The sequence below is a fragment of the Chlorocebus sabaeus genome, chromosome 18 (assembly GCF_047675955.1).
Source record: "Chlorocebus sabaeus isolate Y175 chromosome 18, mChlSab1.0.hap1, whole genome shotgun sequence".
In the NCBI taxonomy this organism is placed as follows: domain Eukaryota; kingdom Metazoa; phylum Chordata; class Mammalia; order Primates; family Cercopithecidae; genus Chlorocebus; species Chlorocebus sabaeus.
Window position 1 is genome coordinate 47,926,883 of NC_132921.1, and position 27,452 is coordinate 47,954,334.

General features: G+C 40.5%; 1 protein-coding gene across 4 annotated transcripts in view; it reads right to left on the bottom strand.

The window, feature by feature from the left end:
* MAPRE2 (microtubule associated protein RP/EB family member 2) overlaps positions 1-27,452 on the bottom strand; it is a 163,926-nt gene that overhangs the window by 90,131 nt on the left and 46,343 nt on the right. Inside the window, exon 1 of one of the 4 annotated variants that reach the window (XM_007974269.3) lies at positions 14,398-14,670. The exons of 2 other annotated variants lie outside the window; for them this stretch is intronic. In XM_007974269.3, the coding sequence (XP_007972460.1) occupies positions 14,398-14,519 (122 nt within the window). In that variant the 5' untranslated portion in view covers positions 14,520-14,670. Of the gene's footprint in view, positions 1-14,397; positions 14,671-27,452 lie in introns of those variants that run through there. One more of the 4 variants, XM_007974271.3, reaches the window with a different exon arrangement.

A 27,452-nucleotide genomic window follows, 5' to 3' on the forward strand; every position in this document is an offset into this window, starting at 1 on the left:
AATAAAAATCTACAGTCTTTTAAGATGTCAAAGTGCTACTGTTTATTCAAAAGGCCAGATTTTTCTATTAAAAAAACTGTCCATTTTCACTAATGCAGAAAATACAGATAAAAAATAAAATTAAAATTTCTACTGTTCCATCACCCAGTTATAACACTTATATTCATATCTTCCTAAACACCATTTTTTTTACAGAGTCTTGCTCTGTCACCCAGGGTGGAGTGCAGTTGCATGATCTCAGCTCACTGCCACTTCTGCCTCCTGGGTTTAAGCAATTCTCCTGCCCCAGCCTCCCCAGTAGCTAGGATTACATGCTCATGCCACCACACCCGGCTAATTTTTGTATTCTTAGTAGAAACGAGGTTTCACCATGTTGGCCAGGCTGGCTGGTCTCGAACTCCTGACCTTGTGATCCGCCCACCTCAGCCTCCCAAAGTGCTGGGATTACAGGCGTGAGACACCACGTCTGGCCCTAAACATCTTTTATGTGTGTCTGGTGGAGGGTACGTGTGTATGTGTTTCACACATATAGTCATTTATAAAAATGGGTTCATATGTACACACACACACACACACACACACAAACTGAATAGTGTCCCCCGTAAGATTCATATCCACCTGGAACCTCAGATTATGATTTTATTTGGAGAAAGGTCTTTGCAGATATAATTAGTTAAGGTGAGGATATACTGGATTAGGATGGGCCCTCAATCCAATGACTGGTTCCTTAAAAGACGACCATGTAAAAAGCACAGATGAGGAAGGCCACATGATAATGAAAGGTAGAGATGGGCATGACGAAGCTGCGAGCCAAGGAGCACACAGGGGCCAACAGAAGCCGGAAGAGACAAGAAAGGGTCTCCCAAAGCTCTTGGAGGGAGCACGACCTTACTAACACCTTGGTTTTACACTTCTAGCCTCCCACATCACAACTGTGAGAGGACCAATTTTAAACCACCTGGTTTGTGGTAATTTGTTATGGGAGCCCTGGAAAACTAATATAATCCATATACACGTTTGTAATAATCATCTTGCTTCTGTTAACATTTTTACATTTGTGAACTTTTTTCATATTTTCTTCACATGTAATATTTGCATAATACTTAAGTGTATAGGTGTACCACAGTATACTAGATTTCAGAATTTTATTTTAACATGCTTAATTTCAACTTCTACTTTGGTCATTTCCCCTCTCTGGTTCATTATTATTTCAAGCCAACAGAACTGACAGTCACTTCATTGCAAACTATGACCAAATCATCTCTGTCTTACATAAAAAGATTTTCCAATGTCTTCATGTGATTTTGCAGGGGCTTAGTTGTTTGCTAGTTAGAGTCCTAAAAGCCAAATGGACATCATCATCTGAGCTCCCTTGTTAACAGGAAAAAAGCAAGTAATCATCTTATTAAAAAAAAGAAAAAAAAAATTCCCAAATATCCTCAGCCATCGTAAACTAAGGGAATCACAGGATGTCCTGTCTATTAGTATTTGGCTTCCATTCACGGCACATCCTCAAAGCAAAAAGAACACTCGCAGCTCTCAAGGGATCCTTGAGTGGCTGTGGTCTGCTCAGTCCCAACCAGAACACAGAGAAATCATCTGACTACCGCCACCATGGAGGCAGCGACTCACCTGAAATTCGGTCTGAAGCTTTTGGCAATAAAATGAATACATGTCAAATGAAATAAGCGGCACCCACGAAATCTAGTAGTAGGCCTAGGACATTTGTGAAATCATTAGTAAACTTATATTTTGTATTTTTGGATTTTGAAACATATGTAGTTAAGAAACTGGCTTTTAGCTGGAAAGATTTCTGAACACATTCTGGGAGCCAAGGATCCTCATCTTCTTCAAAACAAGGTCCCTCAGTCGATCCTTTTAGTCAAACCTATGATCTTACTAAGCTTTTGTTTCCCAGTCTCTAAATTTTACTTGAGACAATTTCTTCTTAGGGAGTTAGAGAAGTCAGGAGCCAACCAACAACAAAACTGCCAAATTAGATGGAATGGGAATGGAAGGAGGTCAAGGTTGGGGATCTTCACCACAAAATGTTTTAAAAGGGGGGCATCCAGTGCTTTGGCTATTCTTGGCAAAATTTTGGAAGCATGAAAATGGCTCCTTGTTACATTTATCTTTCCTCCCTCTTTTTATTTAGTTTTTTAAATGTTTATTTTAGGTTTGGGGGGGTACATGTGAAGGTTTGTTACATAGGTAAACTCACGTCATGGGGGTGTGCTGTGCAGATTATTTCATCACCGGGGTATTAAGCCCAGTACTCATGAGTTATTTTTTTCTGCTCCTCTCTCTCCTCCCACCTTCCCCTCTCAAGTAGACCCCAATGCCTGTTGTTCTCTTGTGTTCATTAGTTCTCATCATTTAGCTGCCACTTGTAAGTGAGAACACACAGTAGGTATCCTTGTTACAATTAAAGAAAAAAGTTTTTCTATGCACATTTTCCTCTTAAATTTAATCGCGGAATCTAGCAAGAAGGGGACACACAATACAAACAAAAGAATATCTTAATGATAGGGCTCTTCTCCACAGAACTAGAAGAGCATCTTCTATCTACCAAGACTACCTACCAAACCTAACACGCTCATATAAAACTTCTAAGGTAGATTCAGTGTTTTTGTTTTTTTTTTTCCTCAGCTAAAATAATTATTCTGTTACTATTTTACCCTCTCTTTACACATTAAATACTCTTATTTATTTATTTATTCATTTTTTATGAGATGGAGTCTCGCTCTGTTGCCTAGCCTGGAGTGCAGTGGCATGACCTCAGCTCACTGCAACCTCCACCTCCTGGGTTCAAGTGATTCTCCTGCCTCAACCTCAAAAGTAGCTGGGATTATAGGCAAGCACCACCATGCCCAGTTATTTTTTGTATTTTTAGTAGAGATGGGGTTTCACCATATTTGCCAGGCTGGTCTCAAACTCCTGACCTCAAGTGATCCGCCCATCTCGGCCTCCCAAAGTGCTGGGATTACAGGCGTGAGCCACAGTGCCTGGCCTAAATAGACTCATTTAATATGTACTTACTGAGAGACGGACCATGTACCTAATTGCTGTAAAAGTCATTGTGAACAAAGACTAGGTCTTTTGTGTGTGGGTGGGGGGGAGGGCTTTACATTCAATTTAAGAATATAAGACCTGTACATATTAAAATACGGTTTAAGACTGTATTATTATCCAGAATATGTTTATAATTCTATTTAAAAAGATAAACTATTTTTTAAATGGAAAAAGATTTGAACACTTTACTACAGAAGACACACAAATGGCCAATAAGCACATGAAGAGATACCCATTATTAGTCATCATGAAAACAGAAATTACAATCCCAACGAGATACCACTATACATCCATAAGGATGGCCAAAATTTAAGAGACTGATAGTAAGTGTTGCCAAAGATGTGAAACAATCGGAACTCTCATACGGGGATGCTGGGAATGTAAAATGGTACAACCGTTTTGGACAACTGTTTACCAAACAGTTTCTTAAAAACTTAAACACCAGCCATATGACCCAATCACTCCACTGCTAGGTATTTTCCCCAGAGAAATGAAAACGCCTCCACAAAGACTTGTATAACAACATTCGTAGAAGCTTTCTTCATAATTTCTAAACAGTGGAAACAACATAAATGTTCATCAATTGGTGAGTAAACAAAACATGGTATAGCCATACCATGAAATACTACTCAGCAATAAAGAGTGATGAACTTCTGAGACACCCCATATGGATGAATCTTAAAATCACTGTGCTGAGTCAAAGTAGTCAGACACTAATGAGTGCATTCTCTGTGATCCCATTTATATAAAAGGTAATCTCATCTGTGGTGACAGAAAGCAGATCACTGGCTCCCGGGGCTGTGGGCAGAGAAGATTTGGACTGCAAAGGGTACAAGGAGTCTTTTGGGGGTGATAGAAATGTTCTGCATCTTGACTGTGGTGATGGCTTCAGGGTGGACACACTGCCAAAACTCTGACTCAGACACTTTAAATGGCTGCAGTTTATTGTACATAAATTCTTAATAAAGTTGATGAGGGGGAATAAAAGACTATAGTATAATTTGTTTGACTTCTTTCCAGGTTCAATTTGAACTTTTAATGAACATCTGCTATGTGCAAGGTATTGTACAGGGTACTTAGAACAAAAAGATTATAGATTTTTATCAATACAGGGTAAAAGAGTAGATTTAAGCTGCAAGCAATACTACTAGCTAACATTCTTTGAGGCATTTACTTTGCACCAGGCACCGTTTGGCACACCTTACATTCTGTAACTCATTTAATCTGCATAAGAACCCTGGGAAGTTGGTGCTACTATTATTTCCATATGCACAGTAAGAAAATGAGGCTTAGAGAGGCTAAAAAAATTTTGCCCTAGAAAGGGATGGAGTTGGGACAGAAAATAAAAGTCTCACACCAGAGCCAAGCTTTGCCCACTATATTTAACCGCTTCTTCAAGCAACTTCCTGGCTGTGTACTTTGAGGACCCCAACTGTCCTCTTGGGGGTTAGGAAAGGAGGTAGGGGACGATCCAGGCTCCCTTTTCGGTACAGACCAAATTTTGAACTGGAGTTGAGGTAGCAGTGACACACTTACCATACAGGCTGGAAATAGGTACATGCTGACATCTTAGTCATTGCTATGACAATGCTATCTGCCTGTCAAAAATTTCAGGGGGAAAGAAATTGGCTTCCCAAACCCAAACTTATCAATTTGGCTTCCCAAATTGGCTTCCCAAACCCAAACTTAACAATTTACTGTGTATTCCAGGCCCATTAAGGGACTTGGGAGAGACTTATTGGTCCCCTTTCCCTTCTGCTGCCAGGCCCCTGCCTAGGCTAACACAGAGCTCTTCATTTTCTTCTGTCCTTGGACAAGTGTTGAAGGGAAGGTTTATTCTGCCCTTGAAAAGAGGCAGAGAGATGGGCTGGGGGTAGGGAGGCAGAGAACTAAACTCTCTCTAGGGGCTGGCATGTTCACCCCAAGAAACCCTCACCCTCCTCCGTGCTGCACTCACTTCCCATCACACTCTATCTCCCAATGACCCTGCCTTCTGCTTCCTCCTTTTCTAGCAGAGACATTCAGCTCGTAAGTTCCACAAGTTTTTTTTATTTCAGAGTTGCTGACAGTGAGCAGGTCCCTATACGGAGGATAATATATTCAAAGCTTTGTTCTTCTTTGTTTTTTCTTAATTGGTCAGTCTCCCTGGGGGTTCTCTCAGTCTTCACCCAGACTCCTGGATGAGGGGGCTGAAACAGAAATGCATGGTGAATGCAGATGGCTTGTTTCCTGGCCGTCATCACACGCAGGGGTCACAAGAAGGCCAGATATTGCCCAATTAAGTTCCCTAAGGTGGGAGGTTAGGCTGAGTTGGAGGAGGACAGAGGACTGCACTCAGAGTGGCCAAAAAATTGGCAATTACCTGCAATCTCAGTTTCAGGGCCCCTTGCCGTACTTGATAAATGACAGGAGCCTGATAAATGAGAAGAAAACAAAAATGCAAAGAGGGTAATTTAAAATAATCCTCAGAGAGTATTATTTTGCAGTTAGTGTAAGATTCACTGAGCATACTAAACAGGCTGGACGCATCACAAAACACACAGGCAACTTCAATGTACTCTGGAGAAAATGAAACAAAATCTGCACTATGGATTGCTATGTGTGAAACCTGAAAGGGCTAAATGAGGCAGATGCTATAGGAGCACATTTCATTTGTGACTACTGATGTTTAATGTAAGAATGTACTTGCATGAGGCAAATCTTTACTGTCATCCATGTGACTTCGGTAAGTCCATGAATATCTGTGAGATGTTTCCTAACATATTTCAACATGTAAACCTCATTAAGTTCAAACTGAAACTTATTTAATTTTAAAAATCTATGCTATTAAAGGGTTAATTGAAACATCACTGATTGATGAGGTAATGCATTTAGTTTCAGTTTAGAAAAAAAAGCATAAAAGAGTACACAGTGATTAATCTTCCCAGTTCTTAACATTATTAGTTTATATCCTTTCAGTTTCTCTACGAATGAAGTATGAATATATGATCTCATTTTCACTTTTTATGTAATAGTATACTGAAGCATTTTTAATCTAATGATAACCAATACAAACATAAAAATTGGAGGAGCAAAACAGATAAATAAGCCTCTTACTTTTCAAGTGACTTTTTGAAAAAGGGAAATGAACTTCCTGCCACAAAAAACACTCAACAGCGCCCAAGCTTGTGCCTCAAGGCTATGTTCGTAAGACAAATATAGAGGTCATAGTAGGGTACACACTCATTTTTACTTACATGCTCCATTTCTGAAAGCTTTTGAAAATTATAGGAGTGATAATTTTGCCCTTCGCAAGTATCAACACAATAATCACAAAATTACTTTTATTCAGACAAGTGATCAGGAAGACTTCTGAACCAATGACAGCCACACCTCAGCAAAAAACAAAACATACACCCTGTGTATACTCTGGGGTCAGGTGTGGAAACCTCTCCATCTCACATCCCTCCCACCAGGCACTTTCGCCCGCTGTCCAGGCCCCTGGAGGCTCTTATCAAGGGAGGGCTGTGCAGTATTTATCTCTGTATTCCAAGGTCCCAGCATGGAGGAAGGTTGGCACATTAAAGGAATTTGGTAAGTCTGCTAAAAGAAGGATTTTGGCTTAAACTTTAATGTAACAATAATTGTGTAAAACCCAAGAGTGAGGATTTTAAAAATGACATTATTAGAATCTGAAAACACTATCTGGCATTCCAAAATGATAAAAAGGAAATAGATGGTATGAGGGAGTGGGGGAAGGAGCCCACTTAGCTTCACCTTCTCCTGATTTGCACAGCACCAAAGAAGACCTCACAGGGAATCACATAGGGCCTTTCAATGAGGGATACCACTGTTTATAATCACAGTATAGCTGTGAACATAGGAAAGCCTCCCAGAGATGTCAGTACCTCTGGCGTTTTTGACAAATTACCTCCTAGGGCTTTGCCAGGGTAGGCTGACACTAAATAAAGAACAAAAAATTAATGTCTTTAAAGCAAAACAAAACAAGTGTTATTTCTACAAAAAATGAAATAGGATCGCAGAAATCTAAAGGGTGTCTCATATCAACAGCACTGTCTTTTTAGTTGTATGCAACAACAAACACTGCCTAAATTTCATGATCGATTCTGCGCACAATTAAAATTTGAATTTCTATAAAAATGTGTATTTTCTGCTGTATAAATTTTTATGGATAGCCAAAATGCCTTTAGGAAGTATAATTTTAGAAAGTATAATTATATATACATATCTATGTGTTGTATACATGTTATATATATATAAAAACCTACTATATATGCCCAGTTCTCACCATTGCTGTGTTAGACACAGCATTAACACATATACTATACACTATATATAATAGTATATACATATAGTATAGTGTATAGTGTATGTATAGTATTAATACATATACTATAAACACACATACACACAACTATAGTATATATGTTAATACCATATATATTATATGTATGTAGTATACATACACACATATAATACATATTTGCTACTATATATGTGTGAATATAGTATATGTATATGTAGTATATGTGTTAATACTATATATAACACATATATAATTATACTTTCTAAAAGTATGTGTATATATTTTCTATAGTGTATATATGTATAAATACACACAGACACACACACATATATATGTGTTAATATTATATAAATATATGATATAGTTTGGATGTTGTCCCCTCTATATCTTGTGTTGAAGTGTAATCCCCAGTGTTGGAGGTGGGGCCTGGTAGGAGGTGTCTGGGTCATGGGGTCAGGTACCTCATAGCTTGATGCTGCCCTCATGACACTGAGTGACTTCTCACATGAGCTGGTTGTTTAAAAGTGTGTGGCACCTCCCCCTCCACTCCCTCTCTCTTGCTTCTGCTCTGGCCATGCCACATGCCTGCTCCAGCTCCGCCTTCTGCCACGAGAGAAGGCTCCCTGAGGCCGCCCCAGAAGCTGAGCAGATGCTGGTGCCATGCTTCCTATACAGCCTGCAGAACTGTGAGCCAGTTAAACCTCTTGCCATGTCCTCTTTCTGTTCCAAAGTTATTGCTAAAATCAGATTCTTCTGGCATGGTCATTTTACCTGCTGGAACCAAGAGAGGCCTAGAAATCACAGAAAGTTTGAGTTTTTGCCATATTTTCTTAACTAGATTAGCATTAGACTACACCATCACTCACAGCTGCTGTCAACTTGATCATTTCATGTATTTATCACAAACTTCTGCTCCTTTAGAAAAGACAATAATTCTTTAAGAAACTCTGTCCTGGTTCAAGTGAGTAAAATCTTAATTCACTTGGGGAGACCTGACACTGAAAACACAGTGGTTTGTTTTTTTTTTTTGGTAACCTACTAAGAAATTATTTATTGGTGGCCTATAAAACTCTGTTCAGTCTTTACCTTGCTAATGATTTATTTTCATTAAAGTAAATGATCATCTCTGGGGAGGCATTTTATAAAAATATATTTAGGAGAAATGTCTTTGATATGCTATAAGGCAAATGTTGCATAATTTTTTGCCTATATGAATTGTAGGTTTCCACTTTGAGAGAATTCTCTCAATCTAATAATAAAGACCAAGGGCCAGAAACACTAAGATAAACAATCAAAATTTTAAAATGAGCTAAGAAACAAGGTTTGTATGATACCAATGGGACATGTGTGGAGTATTAGAAAGAAAAAGGGCTGTTGGAATAGTGCTTCAGATATTGGCTAAGTTTGACATACTCAGTGTACCATTACAGAGGCAGATGCCTGAAAGATGGCCTGAAGTCAGGAAGAACAAAACTATTCTTAGATATATATTCTAACTTAATTCACCGTAGAAAAAAGATACTTCTCACAGGAGAGAAGAAAATCAATTTGTCCTTTAAAGTGAAATAGACTAAAAGAAGAAGTAAACACACACACACTATTTAGGGTAAATTCCATCCACTCCAGAGTCTGCCACCAAGGTGATAACCTTCTGTCAGAGGAATTGGCCCTAAAGTCATAGGGAGTGTTCTGAGCGGTTTCTTCAGCCACATCTGTACTTTTTACGGCATTAAATGCCAAGGGAAGATGCTTCATAATGAACCAGAAACCTGGTTCATTGTTTAGGAAGATCAGAATAGTGGAAACTCTCCACACTTGCCACTCCTAAAAGTTAGACTGATAGCTATGAAGTGGGCATCTGCAAATATAAAAGCCACTGTCTGAGCTAAGTACCAGTCTCATTACGGAACAAAGCTGCATTCATTGCTTCTACTCAAGGAAAGACATCCCAAGCCAGAGAACATCTACCTTGTCCTGATCTTTGCACATTAGGGGGCTCAAGCTCTCACATGGCATTAAGTATTTTCTAGCGATTCTAGACCCACACAGTGGGGCAACTGGTGGACCCCGTTGTCTCTTCAGCTCTCATTTCAAAACTGAAGATCCACTGCAGTAGGCATCTGTTTTCATCACACTATCTTCAGTCAATAAACTTTCAGTAGCTTCTTATTTCCAAGTTTCAACTACCCCGCCTGCTTTTCAATGCTTTTATTTTCTACCACTGCCCAACACACCTGGCCAGGCCAATGAAAATTCTGCCTGATCCTAAAGCCTACATTCTTTTCAGCAAATTTTTTGGTTTCTCACAGTGTCTTTTAGCTTCCTACAGCATACTGGCCTTCAGAGAAACTTTCTTCCTGCTTTGGGTCACTGGGGGTTCAGGAAATGCAAACCACTTTCGCTATCAGACTAAGCAAAATGCCAACAACACTGTAAGTCTGTTACAAAATGAGCAGTTTTCTATCTGACTTTACTAGGACTCAAGATCCTTCAAGGGGCATCTAGCACAGACCTTGGCCAGAGCAGACTTTCAAATATTTGTCCAATTAATTAATTCTCTAAACCAAACAGAATATTTAAATTAGTCCCAAATTTCCCCTTCCAATTAATAGAATTATTCACTGCAGCTTCAAGATGTCCCTATAAATAAAGAAAAGATGCTGCATAAGGAAATCAACCTTCCGAATTTCAGAGGACAATCTCACAGCTCTGCTCTAAGGGCCTCTCCCCAAAGCAAGAGCACCCAGAAGACCATCCCATTAACAGAAGCTCTGAAAATCTGTAAAAGAAGTTCCAGAGTTGGGCACGTACTAAAGCATCAAGTAATCTTCTGATTTTTACAAACACTAAGAAAAATAATAAGGACAAAAATCTTTATTTTTGAAAACCTCCTTTGACAGTATTAAACCTAGATGATACTAACAAATACATAATAAAGACATGAACCAAGACTTTTGCCATCTGTAACTACTGTTTTGGGGAATGTGATGTGAAGCCTATGTTCTGATAAAAGTGAGTCACATTACAATAGCCTCTACTGAATGGAACACACTTTCACAACTCTTTTATACACACATGTGCACAAAAAACCACACACACCGGCACAATATTACGATATTTCTCTTTGTTTTCCTTAACAACAGTATGTTTTTTAAAACTGGCAAAGCTGGATGTTACGGCCAATGCTTTAGGCTTACATTTTAGTTTTGCTTTACTTTACAATCCATTTCCTGGGGCCAAGTAATTTTTTTTTTTAAGTATTCAGAAACATGTGCTACTGTAGTCGCATGCTCAAAACCCCCATGTGGAAACAGTCCTCTAGACTTATACATTCATTTTTAAAAGCCTGGAGTATACAAACAAAGATGCAGTGGGCAGAGAGCCAGTTAATAAATCTCATTTCCGACTAGCATCTGCATGAAACAGAGCTATAGGGAGTATCCTCTCCAGGGAGATCCAGAGCACGACTCATTCACTCTGTGAATTAAACAGTGTCACCTCGGATGGCCCACACCACATTTATTTTTTAAGCAGCTCTTAAAATATATAGATTTCTAGCATTCATAAACACAGTGAGGAAGCTGAGGTTGAGAAGATCACACAGGAGTGAAAACATGTCTCTACGACTCTGCAAAGCCATTTTTGTACTTTTTTCAATTGGAATACCCCCTAATCCAGGGGTAATTTTCTAAAGGAAACTTGCTTTTCTAATCAAGGTGCACACTAGTTTCAATAATGAGTTGCTGCCCACTCTGTTCCATGCTGTGAAAATGGTTTTGTTTATACTGTCGGATACCTGGATTAAGAGATGTGGGTCAAGAACCAAATTTGACTTACTTATGAACAATATGGTGCAAATGCTGTAACAGTAATGTCTCCTCCTCCAAAGAATGACTGCTTGCCCATTAACAATTCTCAGGAAAGCCACCCTATCCTCTAGGTGTTTGCTCCTCTTCTCACCTGTGCTGCCAGCAAGGTGAGACGTTCTTGTCCAAGAGCCCTTTTTCAGTAACAACAGTATTCTTATGTTTACATAGCTTTGTAAGGAAATTATTTGTTTTAAATATTGAGTTTAGCCTCATAATATCCTCTAAGAACGGGGGCTAGATATTTTTATATATAACAGGCAAAGGTAGAAAATAAAGCCTAAGGCTGGGCACGGTGGCTCACACCTGTAATCCCAGCACTTTCGGAGGCCAAGGCGGGTGGATCGCTTGAGGCCAGGAGTTGGAGACCAGCCTGATCAACATGGTGAAATCCCATCTCTACCAAAAATACAAAATTAGCTGGGCGTGCTGGCGCATGCCTGTAATCCCAGCTACTCATGAGGCTGAGGCAGGAGAATCTCTTGAACCTGGGAAGCGGAGGTTGCAAGTGGGCAGAGATTGAGCCATTGCACGCCAACCTGGGCAACAAGAGCAAAATTCTCTCAAAAAAAAAAAAAAAAAAAAGAAAAGCCTAAGATAAAGGACCTGTGGGGGACCTACCTAGGAGTCAGTAAAGGATCCAGGGAGAGAATTCCCTCTGATCTTGCCAGGGAACTGGGCTCACTCAACCCCACCCCACCATAAGGGACTCCACCCAGAACTTCCAGGCATATCTTCATTGTTGAGGGCTATACCAAACCTACAGCCAAGGCAAAACTTTTATTTGGTAAAATCTCTACTCACACTTTCAAATTGCCTTCCAAGTTTCCTCAGCAATTAAATGGCTATATTATTCCAGTCTTGGGATGCCAAAATAATGATGGAATGCTTCCTGGATAGAAAAATGTGTCACATTTTTCCTTTTCCTATGCCCCTCCAAAAAAATAAGTGGTAATTATTACACTGGACATCCACTTTGAAAGAAAAACAGACGAAGGAAAACATCGTATGTGTCTGTCTCCATGTGCACCCTTTGTATAACACAAGACAAATGCAATTTGAGAGGCTTCCTTCATTTAGTCTATGACACCTCTCACTATATCATCCAGTAATCCTATTATATCAAATACAAATGCAGTGATGCTCTTAGTGACTTCAGAATTTGTTCAGTAAGATCTTTATTAAAATTCAGTTTTGTTTTTACATAATTTTGAACACCATTATAGGGACTCAGAAAGCAAACTGGAAATAATTTAGGAAATGCAAATAATAGCTTGGGTTGAATTAAAGAGGTAAATAAAATTTCATTTTAAAGCAATAATCTGTCAACAAAACGTAACATTTAACCTTTCTGTCAAATGATTTTCCATTGCCATTTCAAGTTAGTTTACATGAGTAATAAAACCCAACCAGGCAACTTCCTTTGGCCCATGGGGTAAAATTCGAACTCTGTCTTAAATGCAACTGCTACCTACACAGCAGGGATTAAATCATCTAGAAAATAAAGGCTCCAAATTTATTTTCTATAAAAAAAACAGTTCAAACAAGTGAGATTTAAAATCGCTTCAAGTTTTTTGTTTTTAAATTCTATTTTTAGGCTTTGGGATGGTCACAGAGGAAAAAGGTGGAGGAGTAAGAAGAGAAGAGGCCCAAATTTCCAATCACAGGGTCTTCGAAAGGAAAGCCCCAGAAGTTGTGGACCAATTTTGATTTACATTAAGAGAATAACAAGTACTTGAAATCTGTAAGAATGCCATGTCAACACATTAGCTGGAACCATAAGGCATGAGATTTTGGTGACCTCATGGGCACAGCCAAAATTAACTTCAAGTATTTATATAACTGCCAGAGATGACAGGGCAAAGGTTGCTTATATATTTTTTTTTTTTTGAGTCAACAAATAGTGTATTTCTTTGACCAAAGAGAAAGGAAGTAGGGTACTTTCTGGTCCTATTTTGTGATATGCAACATTTATACACACAATATTCTACCCATAATGCCATCTAAATGTTTAGATGACGGCTCTAAAAAGGAAAAAAAGAGTTATTTCCTGTTGCTCATTAGCTGAGAGGATGCGCTTTAGAGGTATGTGTGCTCTGCCTCAAAGCAAAAGCATTGTTAGCGTTTATCAAGGTAACATTTAAAAATAACTACCCCAGTACAAAAGAACTTCAGAGGAAATATGACTGAAGCTATCAGTCTCCCTTCAAGTCTGGCCTTGAGCTGCATAAGACTCTAGCTGCATTCTCCATTACATTGTTATCCTTATCAAACAATGCAAACAATTTTAATGAGCTTATCTACTAGAACATATTGCCAGATATGTTAATGTAAAAATGATGCCAACTGTACAGGCCAACTCATTAATCAAAAGGCTCACAATACAATGACCAAGATCAGTCCCATCCTCAAAACAGACCTCAGCAAAATACGAGGAATTACCTTCCTACTGTAAATAAGAAGGAAAGGCTCCCCCACCCAAGTGGTGGCCATAAACTCCTTAGAAAATGCAAAACAGCGCCCGGTTTTTTTCAAGTCCTTTACAGTCTAGTCTCTTTCTAACAAACCTAGGGTTCTATGGAGAAAATTTTGGTGAATGTCTGACACTGTGACCTCTGCTGTCAATCCCTGCACCAATCAGCGAGCAGAATTCTTACAAAGCTCCATCAATCTGGCGGTTTAACATCACAGACTGCAGCTTAATCTAGAGGATTCCATCTTTCCTGCACACTCTCCAGGTTAAGCGCAAACGTTTTTCCCCCCATCCTCCCGTTTTCTGCCTTTTGGCACAGCTACCTAATGGCTCCTTTAAAATCTAAAAGGGAGGGAGGAAAGGAAGTGCTACTGCCTGTCTCCCTTTGGACAGCGGGGGAAAACAGCATGCATTTTTATCAATGTGAAAGGAAAGAGATGGAGGGAGACCCCTTGCAGGCAGCAAACCTATTCACAAAATGCTTTCCATCTGCAGTCGCGGAGCCTCAATGCAAACCCAACATGACACATGGAAACAGATACCAAATAATCACAACCGCCTTCACAAATGTATGCCTGCAGCAGGGGTCGCAGGCAGTGTCTGCTCCATTATATAACGGGCTGGATTTCCGCGCGCCCTCACCGCGGTCCCCGGCGCTGCTCTCGTGCCAGCCCCATTACCTGTAGGAACGCTCCCCGCGCACTGTGTGCTTCCGGAAAGGAATGATGGTCCCGTTATTATCCTGGATGATGTCGTTGTTGTTCTCGCCATTTGGGGACAGGGTTTGGGTCGGCCCAGGCATTGGCGCACTCCCGAGAAAGGGAACAAACCGCTGTGGGCTGGCTGGTGAGGAAGGTAGCTGCGTCTTCCCGCTCGCTTGCCTGCTCCGCACGGACCGTGCCTGCCGCCTGCTCGCTCACTGCCTTCTCCCAGCTCCCGCTCGCGCCCCGCCCTCCTACGGCCCCGCCCTCTGGCAGCTGACGTCAGAACGCCGGCAGCAGCACCCTGGTCACGTGGCCGGCCTGTCGCCATGGCAACCCGCTAACTCATCACCTCGCCTCAATTCGCACAGGGCCGCGGCGTGACCACGCCAGCAGCTCCAGGCAGGCACCGGGGTAGGCCTACATCTGGCATGTAAAACCCCAGGCCACCCTGCAGCCCCCCTCGCAGACTCGCCTTGTCTGAAAACCGGCTCTTCCTCTAACCATTTCCTTTCCGACCCGTGCTCCAACTGCAGCTGTGTACACAAAAGAACGATTCATGCAAAGGGGTGTAGGAGACCCTTTAACTCCTTCAATACCAAGTTTTTATGCCATGACAATTAAACTTGGTCAGGTTTCAGAAAAACCTAAAAAGGACGTGGTGGCCAGCTTGTAGAAAAGGTATCAGACTAAGAGGTTAACATTTCTGCCTTTCTCCCTTTCTCCAAATAGCAGCAACCATCAACCCAAAAACAAGCCAAAAAGCAAAAACCTACAAGGAAGCTGTATTTCCTTCTAATCAATGTAGCCTTTAATAATGTGAGGATTACGGATGGCAAATTAAGAGATCATCTGTACAAAGGAATCCCAAAGAGGGTTTTTCTTTTAAAAAAAGATAACCACCATTTTAGAACATCAGTTACCCAAAACCCTCCAATTCAAATTCTTTATGCTGCCTCCTGATACAGATCATTAATTCGTTGCCATTTATTCTATTTCCATTTGAATTACACAAGTGATCACCTCATTTAGTATTTGAAAGTGCTTAACATTCAAGCTGTTCTATATCCTTGCAATGCAGTTTTCAAAAATATTGGCTATGTGACAAATACTATTATTATTCCCATTTTAAAGATGAGTAAACTAGTAAGATTAAGTAAATTGCTTAAGGTCACACAGCTAGGAGGTGAACTGAAGCTTCCAAGTGACATGCTTTTATCAATGTGACTGGACAGTAATGATCTGTAATATGAGCTCAATAAATATTATAAATCAAGGTAAGAATCAAGTACTTCCAAGATGACTGTTGTGAAAAGATAACTGTGAACAGAATTGCTAGCACTGTGCAGTCTACGGGTTAGGTTATAAACTCAAAAGACCCTGCATATGTTCAGTGCTGTCCTCCACAGAGGAGAGGAGATTTTTTATTATTATTATTTTTTAGAGGCGGAGTCTCGCTCTGTCGCCCAGGCTGGAGTGCAGTGGCGCAATCTCAGCTCACTGCAACCTCTGCCTCCTGGGTTCTAGCAGTTCTTCCTCCTCAGCCTCCCAACTAGCTGGGATTACAGGTGCACACCACCACACACAGCTAATTTTTGTATTTTAGTGGAGACAGGGTTTCACCGTGCTGCCCAAGTTGGTCTCGAACTCCTGAGCTTAGGCAGTCCACCCACCTTGGCCTCCCAAAGTGCTAGGATTACAGGTATGAGCCACCACGCCCAGCCAAGAGAGATTTTGAAGGATTCTCTGCTTATCAGCAGTGGTCTCTGACCTTTTATAGGGTGAAAAGGGAAGAACAATTGGGGTGTAAAAGATACAGCATAAATATATGTGTCAGAAAGTATTAAGCTATGACTCACTCCATATCATTGTATGGTTTATCAGCTTTATCATTTTGTGATACAGATATTAAAAACAAGTAAATACTTTGTCATTCCTGACAATTCTTCAGCATATATCCCTGGTAATAAGTTATTTCTGGTATCAAGTTTCTGGAATTAGAATCAAATGTTTTACAACCCAGATGGTAATGATAATCTCAAACAAGGGGCCCTACTTTTTTCCTTTCTATTTTATACTTTCCTCTTAGGCTATTATTTTAATAATTTTATCTTTTGCTTCTCCAGTTAGTCCACAGTGCACAAGTTGATTCCTTCATCCACATCTCACTTTACATAAGTTTTTTTTGTTATACAATCAGATCCAATTCTGACCTAAGACTTACAAGGTACACAGATGAGTATCTAAGTACCAAAGATACACACCAAGCTTCACATTGCACTATGAGCTAAAGGGGCATGACAGTGTAGTCATTCTTGCAAAGACCCATGCTTCCTCTGTTTCTGTTACTTGACCTGCTGCTGTCAATTTCCTTACTAATTTGCTCCCTTTCACAAAACTTCCCCTTTTGGGGGGGACAGTCTGAAATTGAAAGGCACAGTCTACAAATCAAATATTTAATGTCCTCAGAGTATGCTCTCAATCTGGGTTCTTCAGTACAGATCACTTTTCCATGATCCCATATTTAAGTAATATGTAAAACATAATTTGTGTCATTGTGGGGACTAAATTTGTCAGAATTTAAATGCATAGTTCATTGATCATACTAACTAATTTTGTGGAGAGAACACACCCACTTTGTTTCTAGTCTGCTCATGAAGGAAGGGATGGGATGATGGCCAAGAATTTGGGCTGATGGTCTAAAAAGGGAGGGGCTGTGAGTCAGGTGAAGGGCCCCAAGGGCCCTGTAAATCTTCCTCTAAGACTGCTCTGAGCCACACTACTATAAAGGGACCCACAGAACTCCAGAGACCAGTGATTACCCTCTGAGATGCAGGGGTAACAGGGGTAATAATTTGAAAATATTAAACAGATGTGTTTTCGTTCCTCTCCTCATAAATCAGGTTATCTGGCAGCCATTTTCCAGCTGAGCCCTAGGGAAAAGGGAGGGCAAATTCCACTTTGGGAAGCAGAATGGTATGATATAGGGAAAGTACAGAAAATGCAGGAAGGATGAGGGAAGAACTCACCCTTTCCAGCCCCAACTAAGGGTAGAAAGAATGGGTGAAGGGAGGACAAGGCAGGGCCTCCCAGCTCCAGGTCTCTAGGCTCAAATCCCAGAAGGGAGACATTGGATAGGCTGAAGGCAAAGCCTAAACCTAAGGAACTTCCTTTTGCATCATTTCCCTTTTGATACTCTAGGAAACCACTACCACAAAGAGGGTCTCCCCAACACCAAGCAAGGTGTAGCCTCATCACAGTAAAGACTAAAATTGGTGGCTTAGTATGACTAAGGAGAGAGTAGGCTTAAATTTCACTCTCAGACTCTTCTTTTGCTAGCATGCAATGTAGAAGGTATCTAGAAGTTTCTGTCTGTCCTATAAGGGGATAATCAGGAAGTGGAGCAGATGTTGCTATCAGAGGGCTGAGTTTGTGATGGTGGTGGGGGTAGAGGGTGTCAGGAGGGAGTGCCTTTACAGCAGAGGTGAAGTGATATTTAAGTGGGTCCACAGAATGGAACATTGAAGGCAGAGCCCAAATAGGAGAAATAGCCAGCTCTGAGGAATCTACACAGGGCCAGGCCCACACCTGTAGAGAGAGAGATACTACAGCTGTAGGGGTCAGCATAGACCACCAGCAGAATGCCCATGGATGAGATCAGACCAGTGACTCCTCAGCAGACTCAGATATTATAAGCCCAAGAACCAGCGTGAGACCAGGAGGCCCCTACTCTCCCACCCTCTTGTGTTCCTATAAGCCCCACTCACCTATTCCTACAGACACCATCTTGCAGAGGGGCCAGGGAAAGGAAAGATATATAGAGACCGAATAGTCACCCAAGAGATGATTCAGACCATCCATCCAAAGATGATCTACAATGGAAGAGGCTGTAATACTGTGAACTAGCAAGTTTAACACTATTTCTGGTTCCCCACTACCCAGCAGGGTAGGGAGAATTACCCAGGTCATCCTAAGAGGGGGAAAAAAAAGACTAAGCTAAAATGTGTTTGTACATATGACTGTGGATTCAGGTTTTGTCTTATGTGCACGGGTATATCTAAAATAAAGCATGTGCTGACCATTGCCCTTCACCACCAACTGCCTATTGGAAAATAACTCCTGTCACCAAGCATCAGCAGTAAAGAGGGGGCCTGGGTCCTGGGCTTGACTTCACCAGATGCAGGTTCTATGACCTTGGCAAGTTACTTTGTATCTCTAACACTTAGTTTCCTCATTGATAAAGTAGGGTAATAATGCTGGTTTCTCCAGAGTGCTGCTGTATGGAGATTAAATTATATAACATATTTAAAGCACTTACCCCAGTGGCTATGTAACAAATGCTCTTTAGTGGCAAATGTAATTTTTAAGTAATATGTTAGGCATATCCTAAAACATTCATTCATCCATTTGAAACTTAAAACGGACTTCCTTGTATACTAGGAGCTGGTAAAAAAAAGAAAAGTCTCAGGCTTTCACTTCAAGGAACTCCCAGTGTTGTAGGTGAGCAAGGGTAAAAATAATTGTCAATTATGATTACAACACAAGTGCTACAGCAATGGTACCGCATAGGGTGGGATGGGACCATTGAAGGTGAGCACCTAAGTCAGAATGGAAACTTGGAAGTAAGTCTGAAAAGTACACCTAAAATATTGGATGAGTAATAATAGGAACCTTTTTCTTTACAGTTCGTTTTCTATGCACCAGACAGAATGTGAGATCCCTTAGAGCGTTCACTGCTCTATCTGCAGTTCCTAGAACAGGACCTGGCAGATAGTAGGCACTCGATGAATATATAATGAATTCGTTTATTCAACAAATATAATCTGATTTGATTCTCACAACAACCCTAATGAGAAAACATTAAGTTCAATGAGAAGCAACTCATTCAGGATTGGATATTAGGTTTTCTTAGCCCAAAAGTTCACATGCTTATCCATTAGGCTATATTGTCATTTAAAAGAGGAATGGCAGTGTAGAGGGAAGATAAAGGGCTTTTCAAGTAACTATTCCTACATACAGAGGTAGGAAAGATTATAACATCTCTGGGAAACAGCAGGCTGTTTAGCATGGACAGAGAACACAGTGGCAGGAGATGGGGCAAAGATGAAGGTGCAGAAAGGTCTTATGGCCAAGCTAAGGAGCTTGATCTTAATTCTGAAGGTGACCTGGAACCACAAAGTGCTGTAAGAAGGGAAATTTATGGTGACACTTGCATCATAACAAAAAAGTCTGATGTTGACAGTAGTATCGTGGATATACTGAAGAAGCAGTTTAGGTCTTCATCACTGTTTGACTCATTTTGAAGACCTAAACTAAGACAGAGGCAAGGGGTTGTAAAATTCATAGGATATAACTCAGGATTTGGTGACTAACTGGATGTGGATGCAATCGTTGGTAGGAGTTAAGAGTGGATAATGAAGGAGGAAGAGACAGCTCAAATGAATCCCAAGTGTATGACTTGGGTGGACAAGTAGATAATGGTACCATTTATCAAGCTAAGGAATACAGGTTAAATTGTTCTTTTGGAAGAAAGGTTCTCATAATGTGTTTTGGACACAGAGAAGTACCTCTAGAACATGCTAGTGGTCAATGCTAGCATGTAGTGTGGGTGTTTACTATTTGTTGAATAAGGGAATATATAGGTCTTAATGTGATGAGATGTGTTTGATTTGGAGATGCATATTATTTGGAGGAAGTTATGTAACAGGAGGTCATTACAGCTGTGAGTTCTCTCATTCAGGGAGAAAGAGAAGACCCGAGATGAAACTCTTTAAAGGCTGATGATAAAAGAGAAACCTGCAGAAAGAGACTGTGAAGGGTTTTACCTAGTAGGGCAAATCACAGGAAAGAGTGATTTCAGTGGGCCCAAAGGAGAAGCAGGTCTCACAAAGGAGGGAGAGGTCGCTAAGATCAAACGTCACAGAGAGTCTGAATCAGATAAGGAAAAAGATACGTTTACTAGATTTGATAAGATGTTCTTAAAGATATTTTTAAGAGGCTGGGTTTCAGGTCAGACACATCAATAACTACTGAATAAAATAATGAAATCTTTTAACAGGTAGGAGGCACTGCAATTTTTCATTAAAACATGAATTTTATGACTGAAGCAAGATATTCCAGGAAGAGATATACTAAATCAGGGGTGTATCTAACGTATCTGCAACTAATGGGAATCAGCAAGTATTTGTACTAAAAAGCTCCCAGCAATACAGGAAGGATGTGTTAATTAATGACCAACTGTTAAGCATCAAATGAACTGATCCTACTTTTGGGCCCCTCTTGAGGTCTAGATCCACCAAAACAAACAAACAAACAAACAAACAAATGTTTAAAGTGCCTGTTTGTAGAACTGGATTTCTAAAATGGACCCAGAGGATACAGAGCCAGAAGCATGAGAACAGAGAGCCAAAAAAAAAAAAAAAAAAAAAAAAAAAAGAAAGAAAGAAAGAAAAAAGAAAAATCAGCAAGAGGTACCAGCACACAGGTGCAATCGAGGAAGACTGAACCCCGGCATTAACTCGAATTTTTATTTTGAGTCCCTAGCTTATAGCACAATCATGTTTCTCTTAGAACTTAGGCCAGAGAGCACAAATAATTCTGTATTGACAGAAATCATCATCCCTCCACTTCTCCAACACATATGGTTCATCTAGAACAGGGATTTTTGCATTGCCTTGGATTTGAGAAATTCTAAACCATGATAGCAGAGAAGATATGAATTCACTAGACAGGAATGAATGTTAATCTTGATTCAATCCCAGAAACACCTACTCATCACGAATGCCTTTTTTCAGGTTAAAAATGTGTTCGCTGAAGCTGATAATCACTGCTGTCAAAGGCATTCACAGCTGTCACATCACCTTAGATCAGGGCTTCCTTAGATCATTATCACCTCAAATACAGACAGAAGATTCCACTTAGCAGTCACCTCTGCTGGTTCGAGACAAGCCATTTCCCCCATGTGTATATTTTAAGATATTTTCCAGTAGAGAATGGCAGGTACAGTAGTTATCAATGGCTGAAATATATGCTCCACACCCAAAATGATAGCAGTGAAAAAGTATATGATTGGCCGGCCAATGGTACTGGCACTGAAATTGCACTGGTGGCACAGAAATGTATTTGAGACTGGTTCTTCCTCACTACCTTTAACTCAGAGGCATAGGAAGATTTTATTAGTTCTTCTGGATCTGGTGAGATTTCCACGACATGCAAATACCTCCTGGCCTTAAGTAATAGCATTTTATTTAAGAAAAATTGGTGAATAATATTTTCCTCCAGATGAAGAAAGCCATCTTCAAAACCAACAGGCACAGGTATGCTCCTCTAGAATTGACTTTTGAGATTACTTATCTTTGCAGATTATTCATGCTCAAAAGGCAGAATTTTTAAGTCTCCTACTTGCTAGGAAAATAGCAAGGTGTCCATGATGTTAAAACACAGAACATGCCATTGCATGAGATAAGATTTCTCTCTGTGTTGGAATTTATTTCTAATTTGCTTTTTCTTAGATTTTCTCAAGCTTGGATTTAATTTTGTAGAATAACTCATAGAATATGATGTGAATGCAATTTAAAAACACTCAGAGCATTATGATTTCTGTAATCATTCAATCAAATCTGTACAATGTGAGGTTTCAGTCTATTAAATAAAAATGTGCTTTTGAATTATACCATCTGGCTAGATTTAAGAGCTTTAAATATGTTTTCCACAAAAATACAATCTGATAAAAGTTAAAATAGAAAAGTGTATTAAGTATTAGGAATATAGAAAAGAAAGTAACCAGGCCTGGGGATACTAGAAAAGCTTCACTAAGATAGTAATATTTAAATTAGGCCTCAATCATCCATTCTACAAATATTTATTGAGCACTTACTATGTGCTAGGAATAATTTTAGGCATCAGAGATGCAGAAATTTGTAGACAAAATTCCCTGAACTTATACTTGAGTGTATGAGCAAGTGTATGTGGTAGGGTCAGGAGACAGACAATACAAAAGTAAAATATATAGTGTGTCAGATGGTGGCAAATGCTATAGAGACAATTAAAGCAAGGAAGGAGGACATGGACTACAGAGGAAGGGTGTCATAATTTTAAATGGGGTGACCAGGGTAGACATTCCTGAGAAGGTAATCTTTAATCGATGACCTGAGAGAGGTAAGGGACACAGACCTGTGATATCAGAAGAATATTTCAGGTAAAGCCAACAGAAAGTGCAAAGGGCCTGAGGTAGGAGCATGATTTGTTCAAGAAACATGAAGAAAGTCAGGTCACATGTATGCAGCACAGTGAGTGTGAATGTGTGCGTATTGTGGGGATGGGAGAGAGAGCTGTAGAAGATAAAGTCAGAAAGATCACAGAGAAACCAGAATGTGCAGGGCTTTGAAAGTCTGTTGTAAAGAACTTGGCTTAAAACCAAAGTTAGAAACCAGGCATTTGCAGGAGTGTTAGCAGTAACAACAGAGATGTGGGGATATTCTCTAGTCACATTAAAAGCAACACCTAATATTTGAATACTTTTTATGGGCCAAGTGCTATGCTTAACAATGAAGAGGCATTTTATTCTCACAAGAAAGGGGCTATTCTAAGTCCCATTTGTCACAGGAGGTAACTAGTTCAATAACTTAGCCAGATAACCAGACAGGAAATGGCAGAGCTGAGCACAAACACACTTGCCAGATGTCAAACATGTCATTCTTCTTCCCTAGCTCAGTCTACCTTCCACTAAGGTCTGATTAACCTGGAAGGAAGAATGCAGAATCCAGGGTGGGGAGTGGCAGGGATGAGAGAGTAGATGGTTGCAGAGGCAAGAGACTGCTGCCATAAAACGGCACTTCCATGTAGGGAGCAAGGAAATAAAACCATACCAGGGCTGAGAGACAGAGAGAATAAAAAGGACCCAGGGATGGGAGGCTGTACAGGATAGCAGTATCCATGAGAGTGAGAGATTGGAAGAAATGGAGGGAGAGGAGCTGTAAATTATGGTTAAGAAAAAAGAGGAAGGGAGGGAGGAAGAAATGCTAGGATTTGGGGTTAGCAGTATATGCGACTGATAGAGAAAAAAATAATTTTCTTATCCTTATTTATAGTGATTAGCTATTTTATTTCTCAGTAAGCCTCAGCTAGCAATGTCCATTTCTTTGATACCTTCTGGAGGGAAAGGAAACCGCAGGCATTTTTTTGGTATTTGTATTCAAAGCTACAATCTGCTTTCATTTTCACTATGCCAAGACTGTTATAATTCAACCATCCAGCTACAGACATGTCTATTTGAGTGCTCTCGTTAAAATGTGTCTATGTCCAATTTTATGAAATTCCTCTATTTCCTTTCTCTATTTTATTTCCATCTTAAAATAAAATGTATCCTTTTGAAGTGACTGGGTAGGCCAGCTAAAAGGGATTAAAACGCACCTTGGGCTCAGTTGGGTATCAGAGAAATGAAGAGACTCCAAGTACTGCTAACAAATAAATAATCTTCCAGACGATTCAGAAGCTTCCCAGAGAAGATTTCCTTAGGTTCTTAAAAATCAACTAACTCACTGGGCTTTATTTCTGACTTTGATATTAAAGAGTGCAAGCTGAGTGGCAATTCCTTAATATAAATACAAAGGAAGTCAGGAGAAAGTGGGAAATGGTCATTCCATCAGGTGCCAGGGACCTCCAGAGCTACTTAGAACCCAGGCCATCAAGTGGCAACCAGGGACATTGGAAGGAAGTGTCTTCCTGAGCCTGGAACTTTTCTGTCAAGTCTGATGTGTACCACGGCAGTGCTATGGCTTGTGGATGGCTCCTCCACAGCGTGTCAAGGGAACATGAGGCCGGCAGCTGGAAAGCAGTGTGAGTAATGGAAGAGAAATTCTTCATTTTCTGACCTCATCCAAATAAAATTTTTTAAAACAAAATTAAAGCAGCGTATTTCATTAGGAAAAAACATGCAACTGGAAATCATGAAGTAAGACTAAGTTTCCATCAGAAATGTTTTAATTAGAGCTTATGTTTTGTTTCCTCAAGTGCTTAGACACCAAGCATCTTCCTGTTCTCAATTCACATTGACTCAACATGTACAGAAAGTGGAAACGAAGGGTCCAACTGCATAGTGTGGCACATGAAAACATAATGGGCCTCCTTTAAGAAGCCTCCATTTAACTTCTACATAAAGGAATCAGACCCCTAGGAAAACCAGAGGTCTTAGTCTTAATATGTGAGACATATGAGTTAATAGTTAGCTGATAGATCTAGAATCAATGCTTGGAATGAACTTCTCTACACAGCCTGTCTTCACACCATTCCCACCAGCCCACAATTCCAGTCTCGTTGGGGCAGATCCTATCTGCCTTCAATGATGCAATGAAATCATGAATGAGAAATAATGGCATGTAGTATAAAGAGTATGCACAATGAATATTATTTTGTTTGCTCCTCCCTCTTTTGGGAAATTATTTCTTCAAACCTTGTGGTTGTAGCACAGCTTGCCAAATAGAATTATTCCATCCTCTAGAACCTGAGGATTGATTCAGAGAAAGGCCTATGACCCAAATCAGGCCATTTAGAATAGTTCTCTAGATTTTTCTAAAATTAGAACTGTAATGTGTATGTTTTGGGGGGTTTGGGGATGGTATCTTCCTTATAAAAGATAGTACTTAGGAATTAAGAAAATACAGTATACATTATATATTTACTATATTTTGCACAGAAGAATAGCAAAATTCAGAGTTCATGGTTTCAATGAATACGCTTTGGATTTGAATCCAGGTGCTTACAAGTTGTGTACCTTGGCCAAATTACTTAACTCCTCTAGCTTCAGCTTCTTCACCCATAAAACAGGTATAATAAGATTTGCTAGGTAACATTTTGAAACATAAACCTAGCTTCCTGCCTTGTCCCCTGTGGCCATAATTTTTTCTTACTCTTCCATTCTAGAGGTTGGATTTATTTCTCCTCCCTTTGAATCACCATGGCAGCTCTGATCAATAGATTTTGGTAGAAATGATGCCAACCAGTTCTTGACCTAGACCTTACAATGACAGGCAGCTTTTGCCTTAGTCTCTTAAAGGTCAGCTGCCCTGCGAGAAGTTCAGCTACCCTGGAACTACCATGCTGCCCTGTGAGAAGGCACATCAGCTGCCCTATGAGAAGTCCAGCTACACTGGGGGAAGTACCAACCAGGTAGAGAGGCCCAGAGGATGGGACACATGGAGAGGGAGGGGAAGAGAGGAGAGACCACCAAGAGTACCAAGGCTCCTGCATCTTCACCAACCACAGCTGACTCTATATGGATATATGGATTAGAAAGGAACCACCTAGCCAAGACCTTCCTGAATTCCTGGTCCACAAAACCATAATGTATGACAAATGGTTATTTTAAGTTAATAAGTTTTGGGGGCAGGCTGTTATGCATTAACAGATAACAGGAAAACCCTGTTGGTTCTCTATTGTGACTCCAAACTTGGTGGATTAAAATACCAACAATCATTTTATGATCATCTCTTGTAATTCTGGAGGTTGACTGGGCTTGGCTAGGTGGTTGTCACCCATGGTCTCTCATGTAGCTGTGGTTGGAAGATAACTGACTACTGAAGTCATCGTAAAGGTTTCCTCAGTCTCATGACTGGTGGCTGATGTTGCCTTTTAGTTGGGGCCTCAGCTGGGACTCTGGCTGGAACACCTATGCAAGGCTTCCCCATGTGGCCTGGGCTCCTCACAGCATGGTGGCTGGGTTTCTAGCACAATCATCCCTAATGAGCAGGCAGAAGGGCATGGCAGTTTTAAAACCTAGTCTTGGAAGTCACAGAGCATCACTTCCATTGTATTTTGCCAGTCCGGGCTGCCACAAAGTTCCACCCAGATTCAAGAGGAAGGGCTATCAACACCACTGGTAACCCAACTAGGAGGAACGTCAATCTCACACTGCAAGAAAAACTGGTGGGATGGGAGAGACTGTAGTAACCCACTTTAGAAAACCTGCCCCACACACCTGCTGAATCTTCTTTACTCCGTGAGTTCTCAGCATGGGGCAGGAATGCAAGAGAGAAAGAAAAGAATCAGTGTTCAAGTTCCAAGTTTCAAAATCAACTTGTAAGCCCATGGCAGAGAAAAAAACCCAAAGAAAATTTATGAGACTCAGAGTCTGATTTTCAACGATCAAAAGCTTAAGATCTTTCAAAGACTCAGAACCTAAAGTTCATACTATAAGCCACAAGACTACATGACTGGTTAGAGATGTTGGGTTAGGAGCTGGTGAGTGTCCTTGAAGAGGGACTCTGCCTGCTCTCCTATCCCCAGCCATGCCCCAAGTTGGCATGGGAATTTGAGAGTAGAGGGAACCTGTCCTCTGCTTTATATGTGGAACCCTGAGGGATGCCAAAGCCACACAGAAGGTCCCTAGTCACACTGGCACAGGAACAGCTGGGTGCAGATGCAGGTAAAGTGTTTAGGGCAACAGCAATTTTTCCGCAGAGCTAGTAAATATTTTTGGGGAGGGAGAAAGAACAAACCTGACCCCATGTGGTAGTGACAAACACCAACAGAAAAGAACAGGCCTCTGCAGACTGTGCCTATTTTCCATGGGGAGGGTTGCCATGGAAGCAACTAAAAAAAAAAAAAAGTCAAATCTCCATTCAGGTTTCCAGAAGCACCTTGTAAAAATGTGAGACTGTGGTGTGGTGCCTATATTCATCACTGCATTCTCTCACTTCCTGAATAAGCAGGTCAGAGGCATGCACAGAAATTAGGTTGTGGCCATTTGTTTAGACAACACACAGTACATTTAATGAGGAAGCTTCTCTCCTACTTGGCTCCCTCTCCAGATCTCCTGCTTGAGCTGAACTCATAGCCAGCACTTGGTTTTGCATCCTCAGAATGTTTTTCCCTCTCTATCCACCTGCCTGATTGAGACATCATACCTGTTCATTTCACAGGGGAACATGTATGTCCCGCCCATTCCTCTCCTGCTGCTCACACCCTGCTTCAGACACACTCCTTCCTCACACCTACCTCATGAGTCTCTCTGGAGAGGTTTCCTTGCTTACAATCAG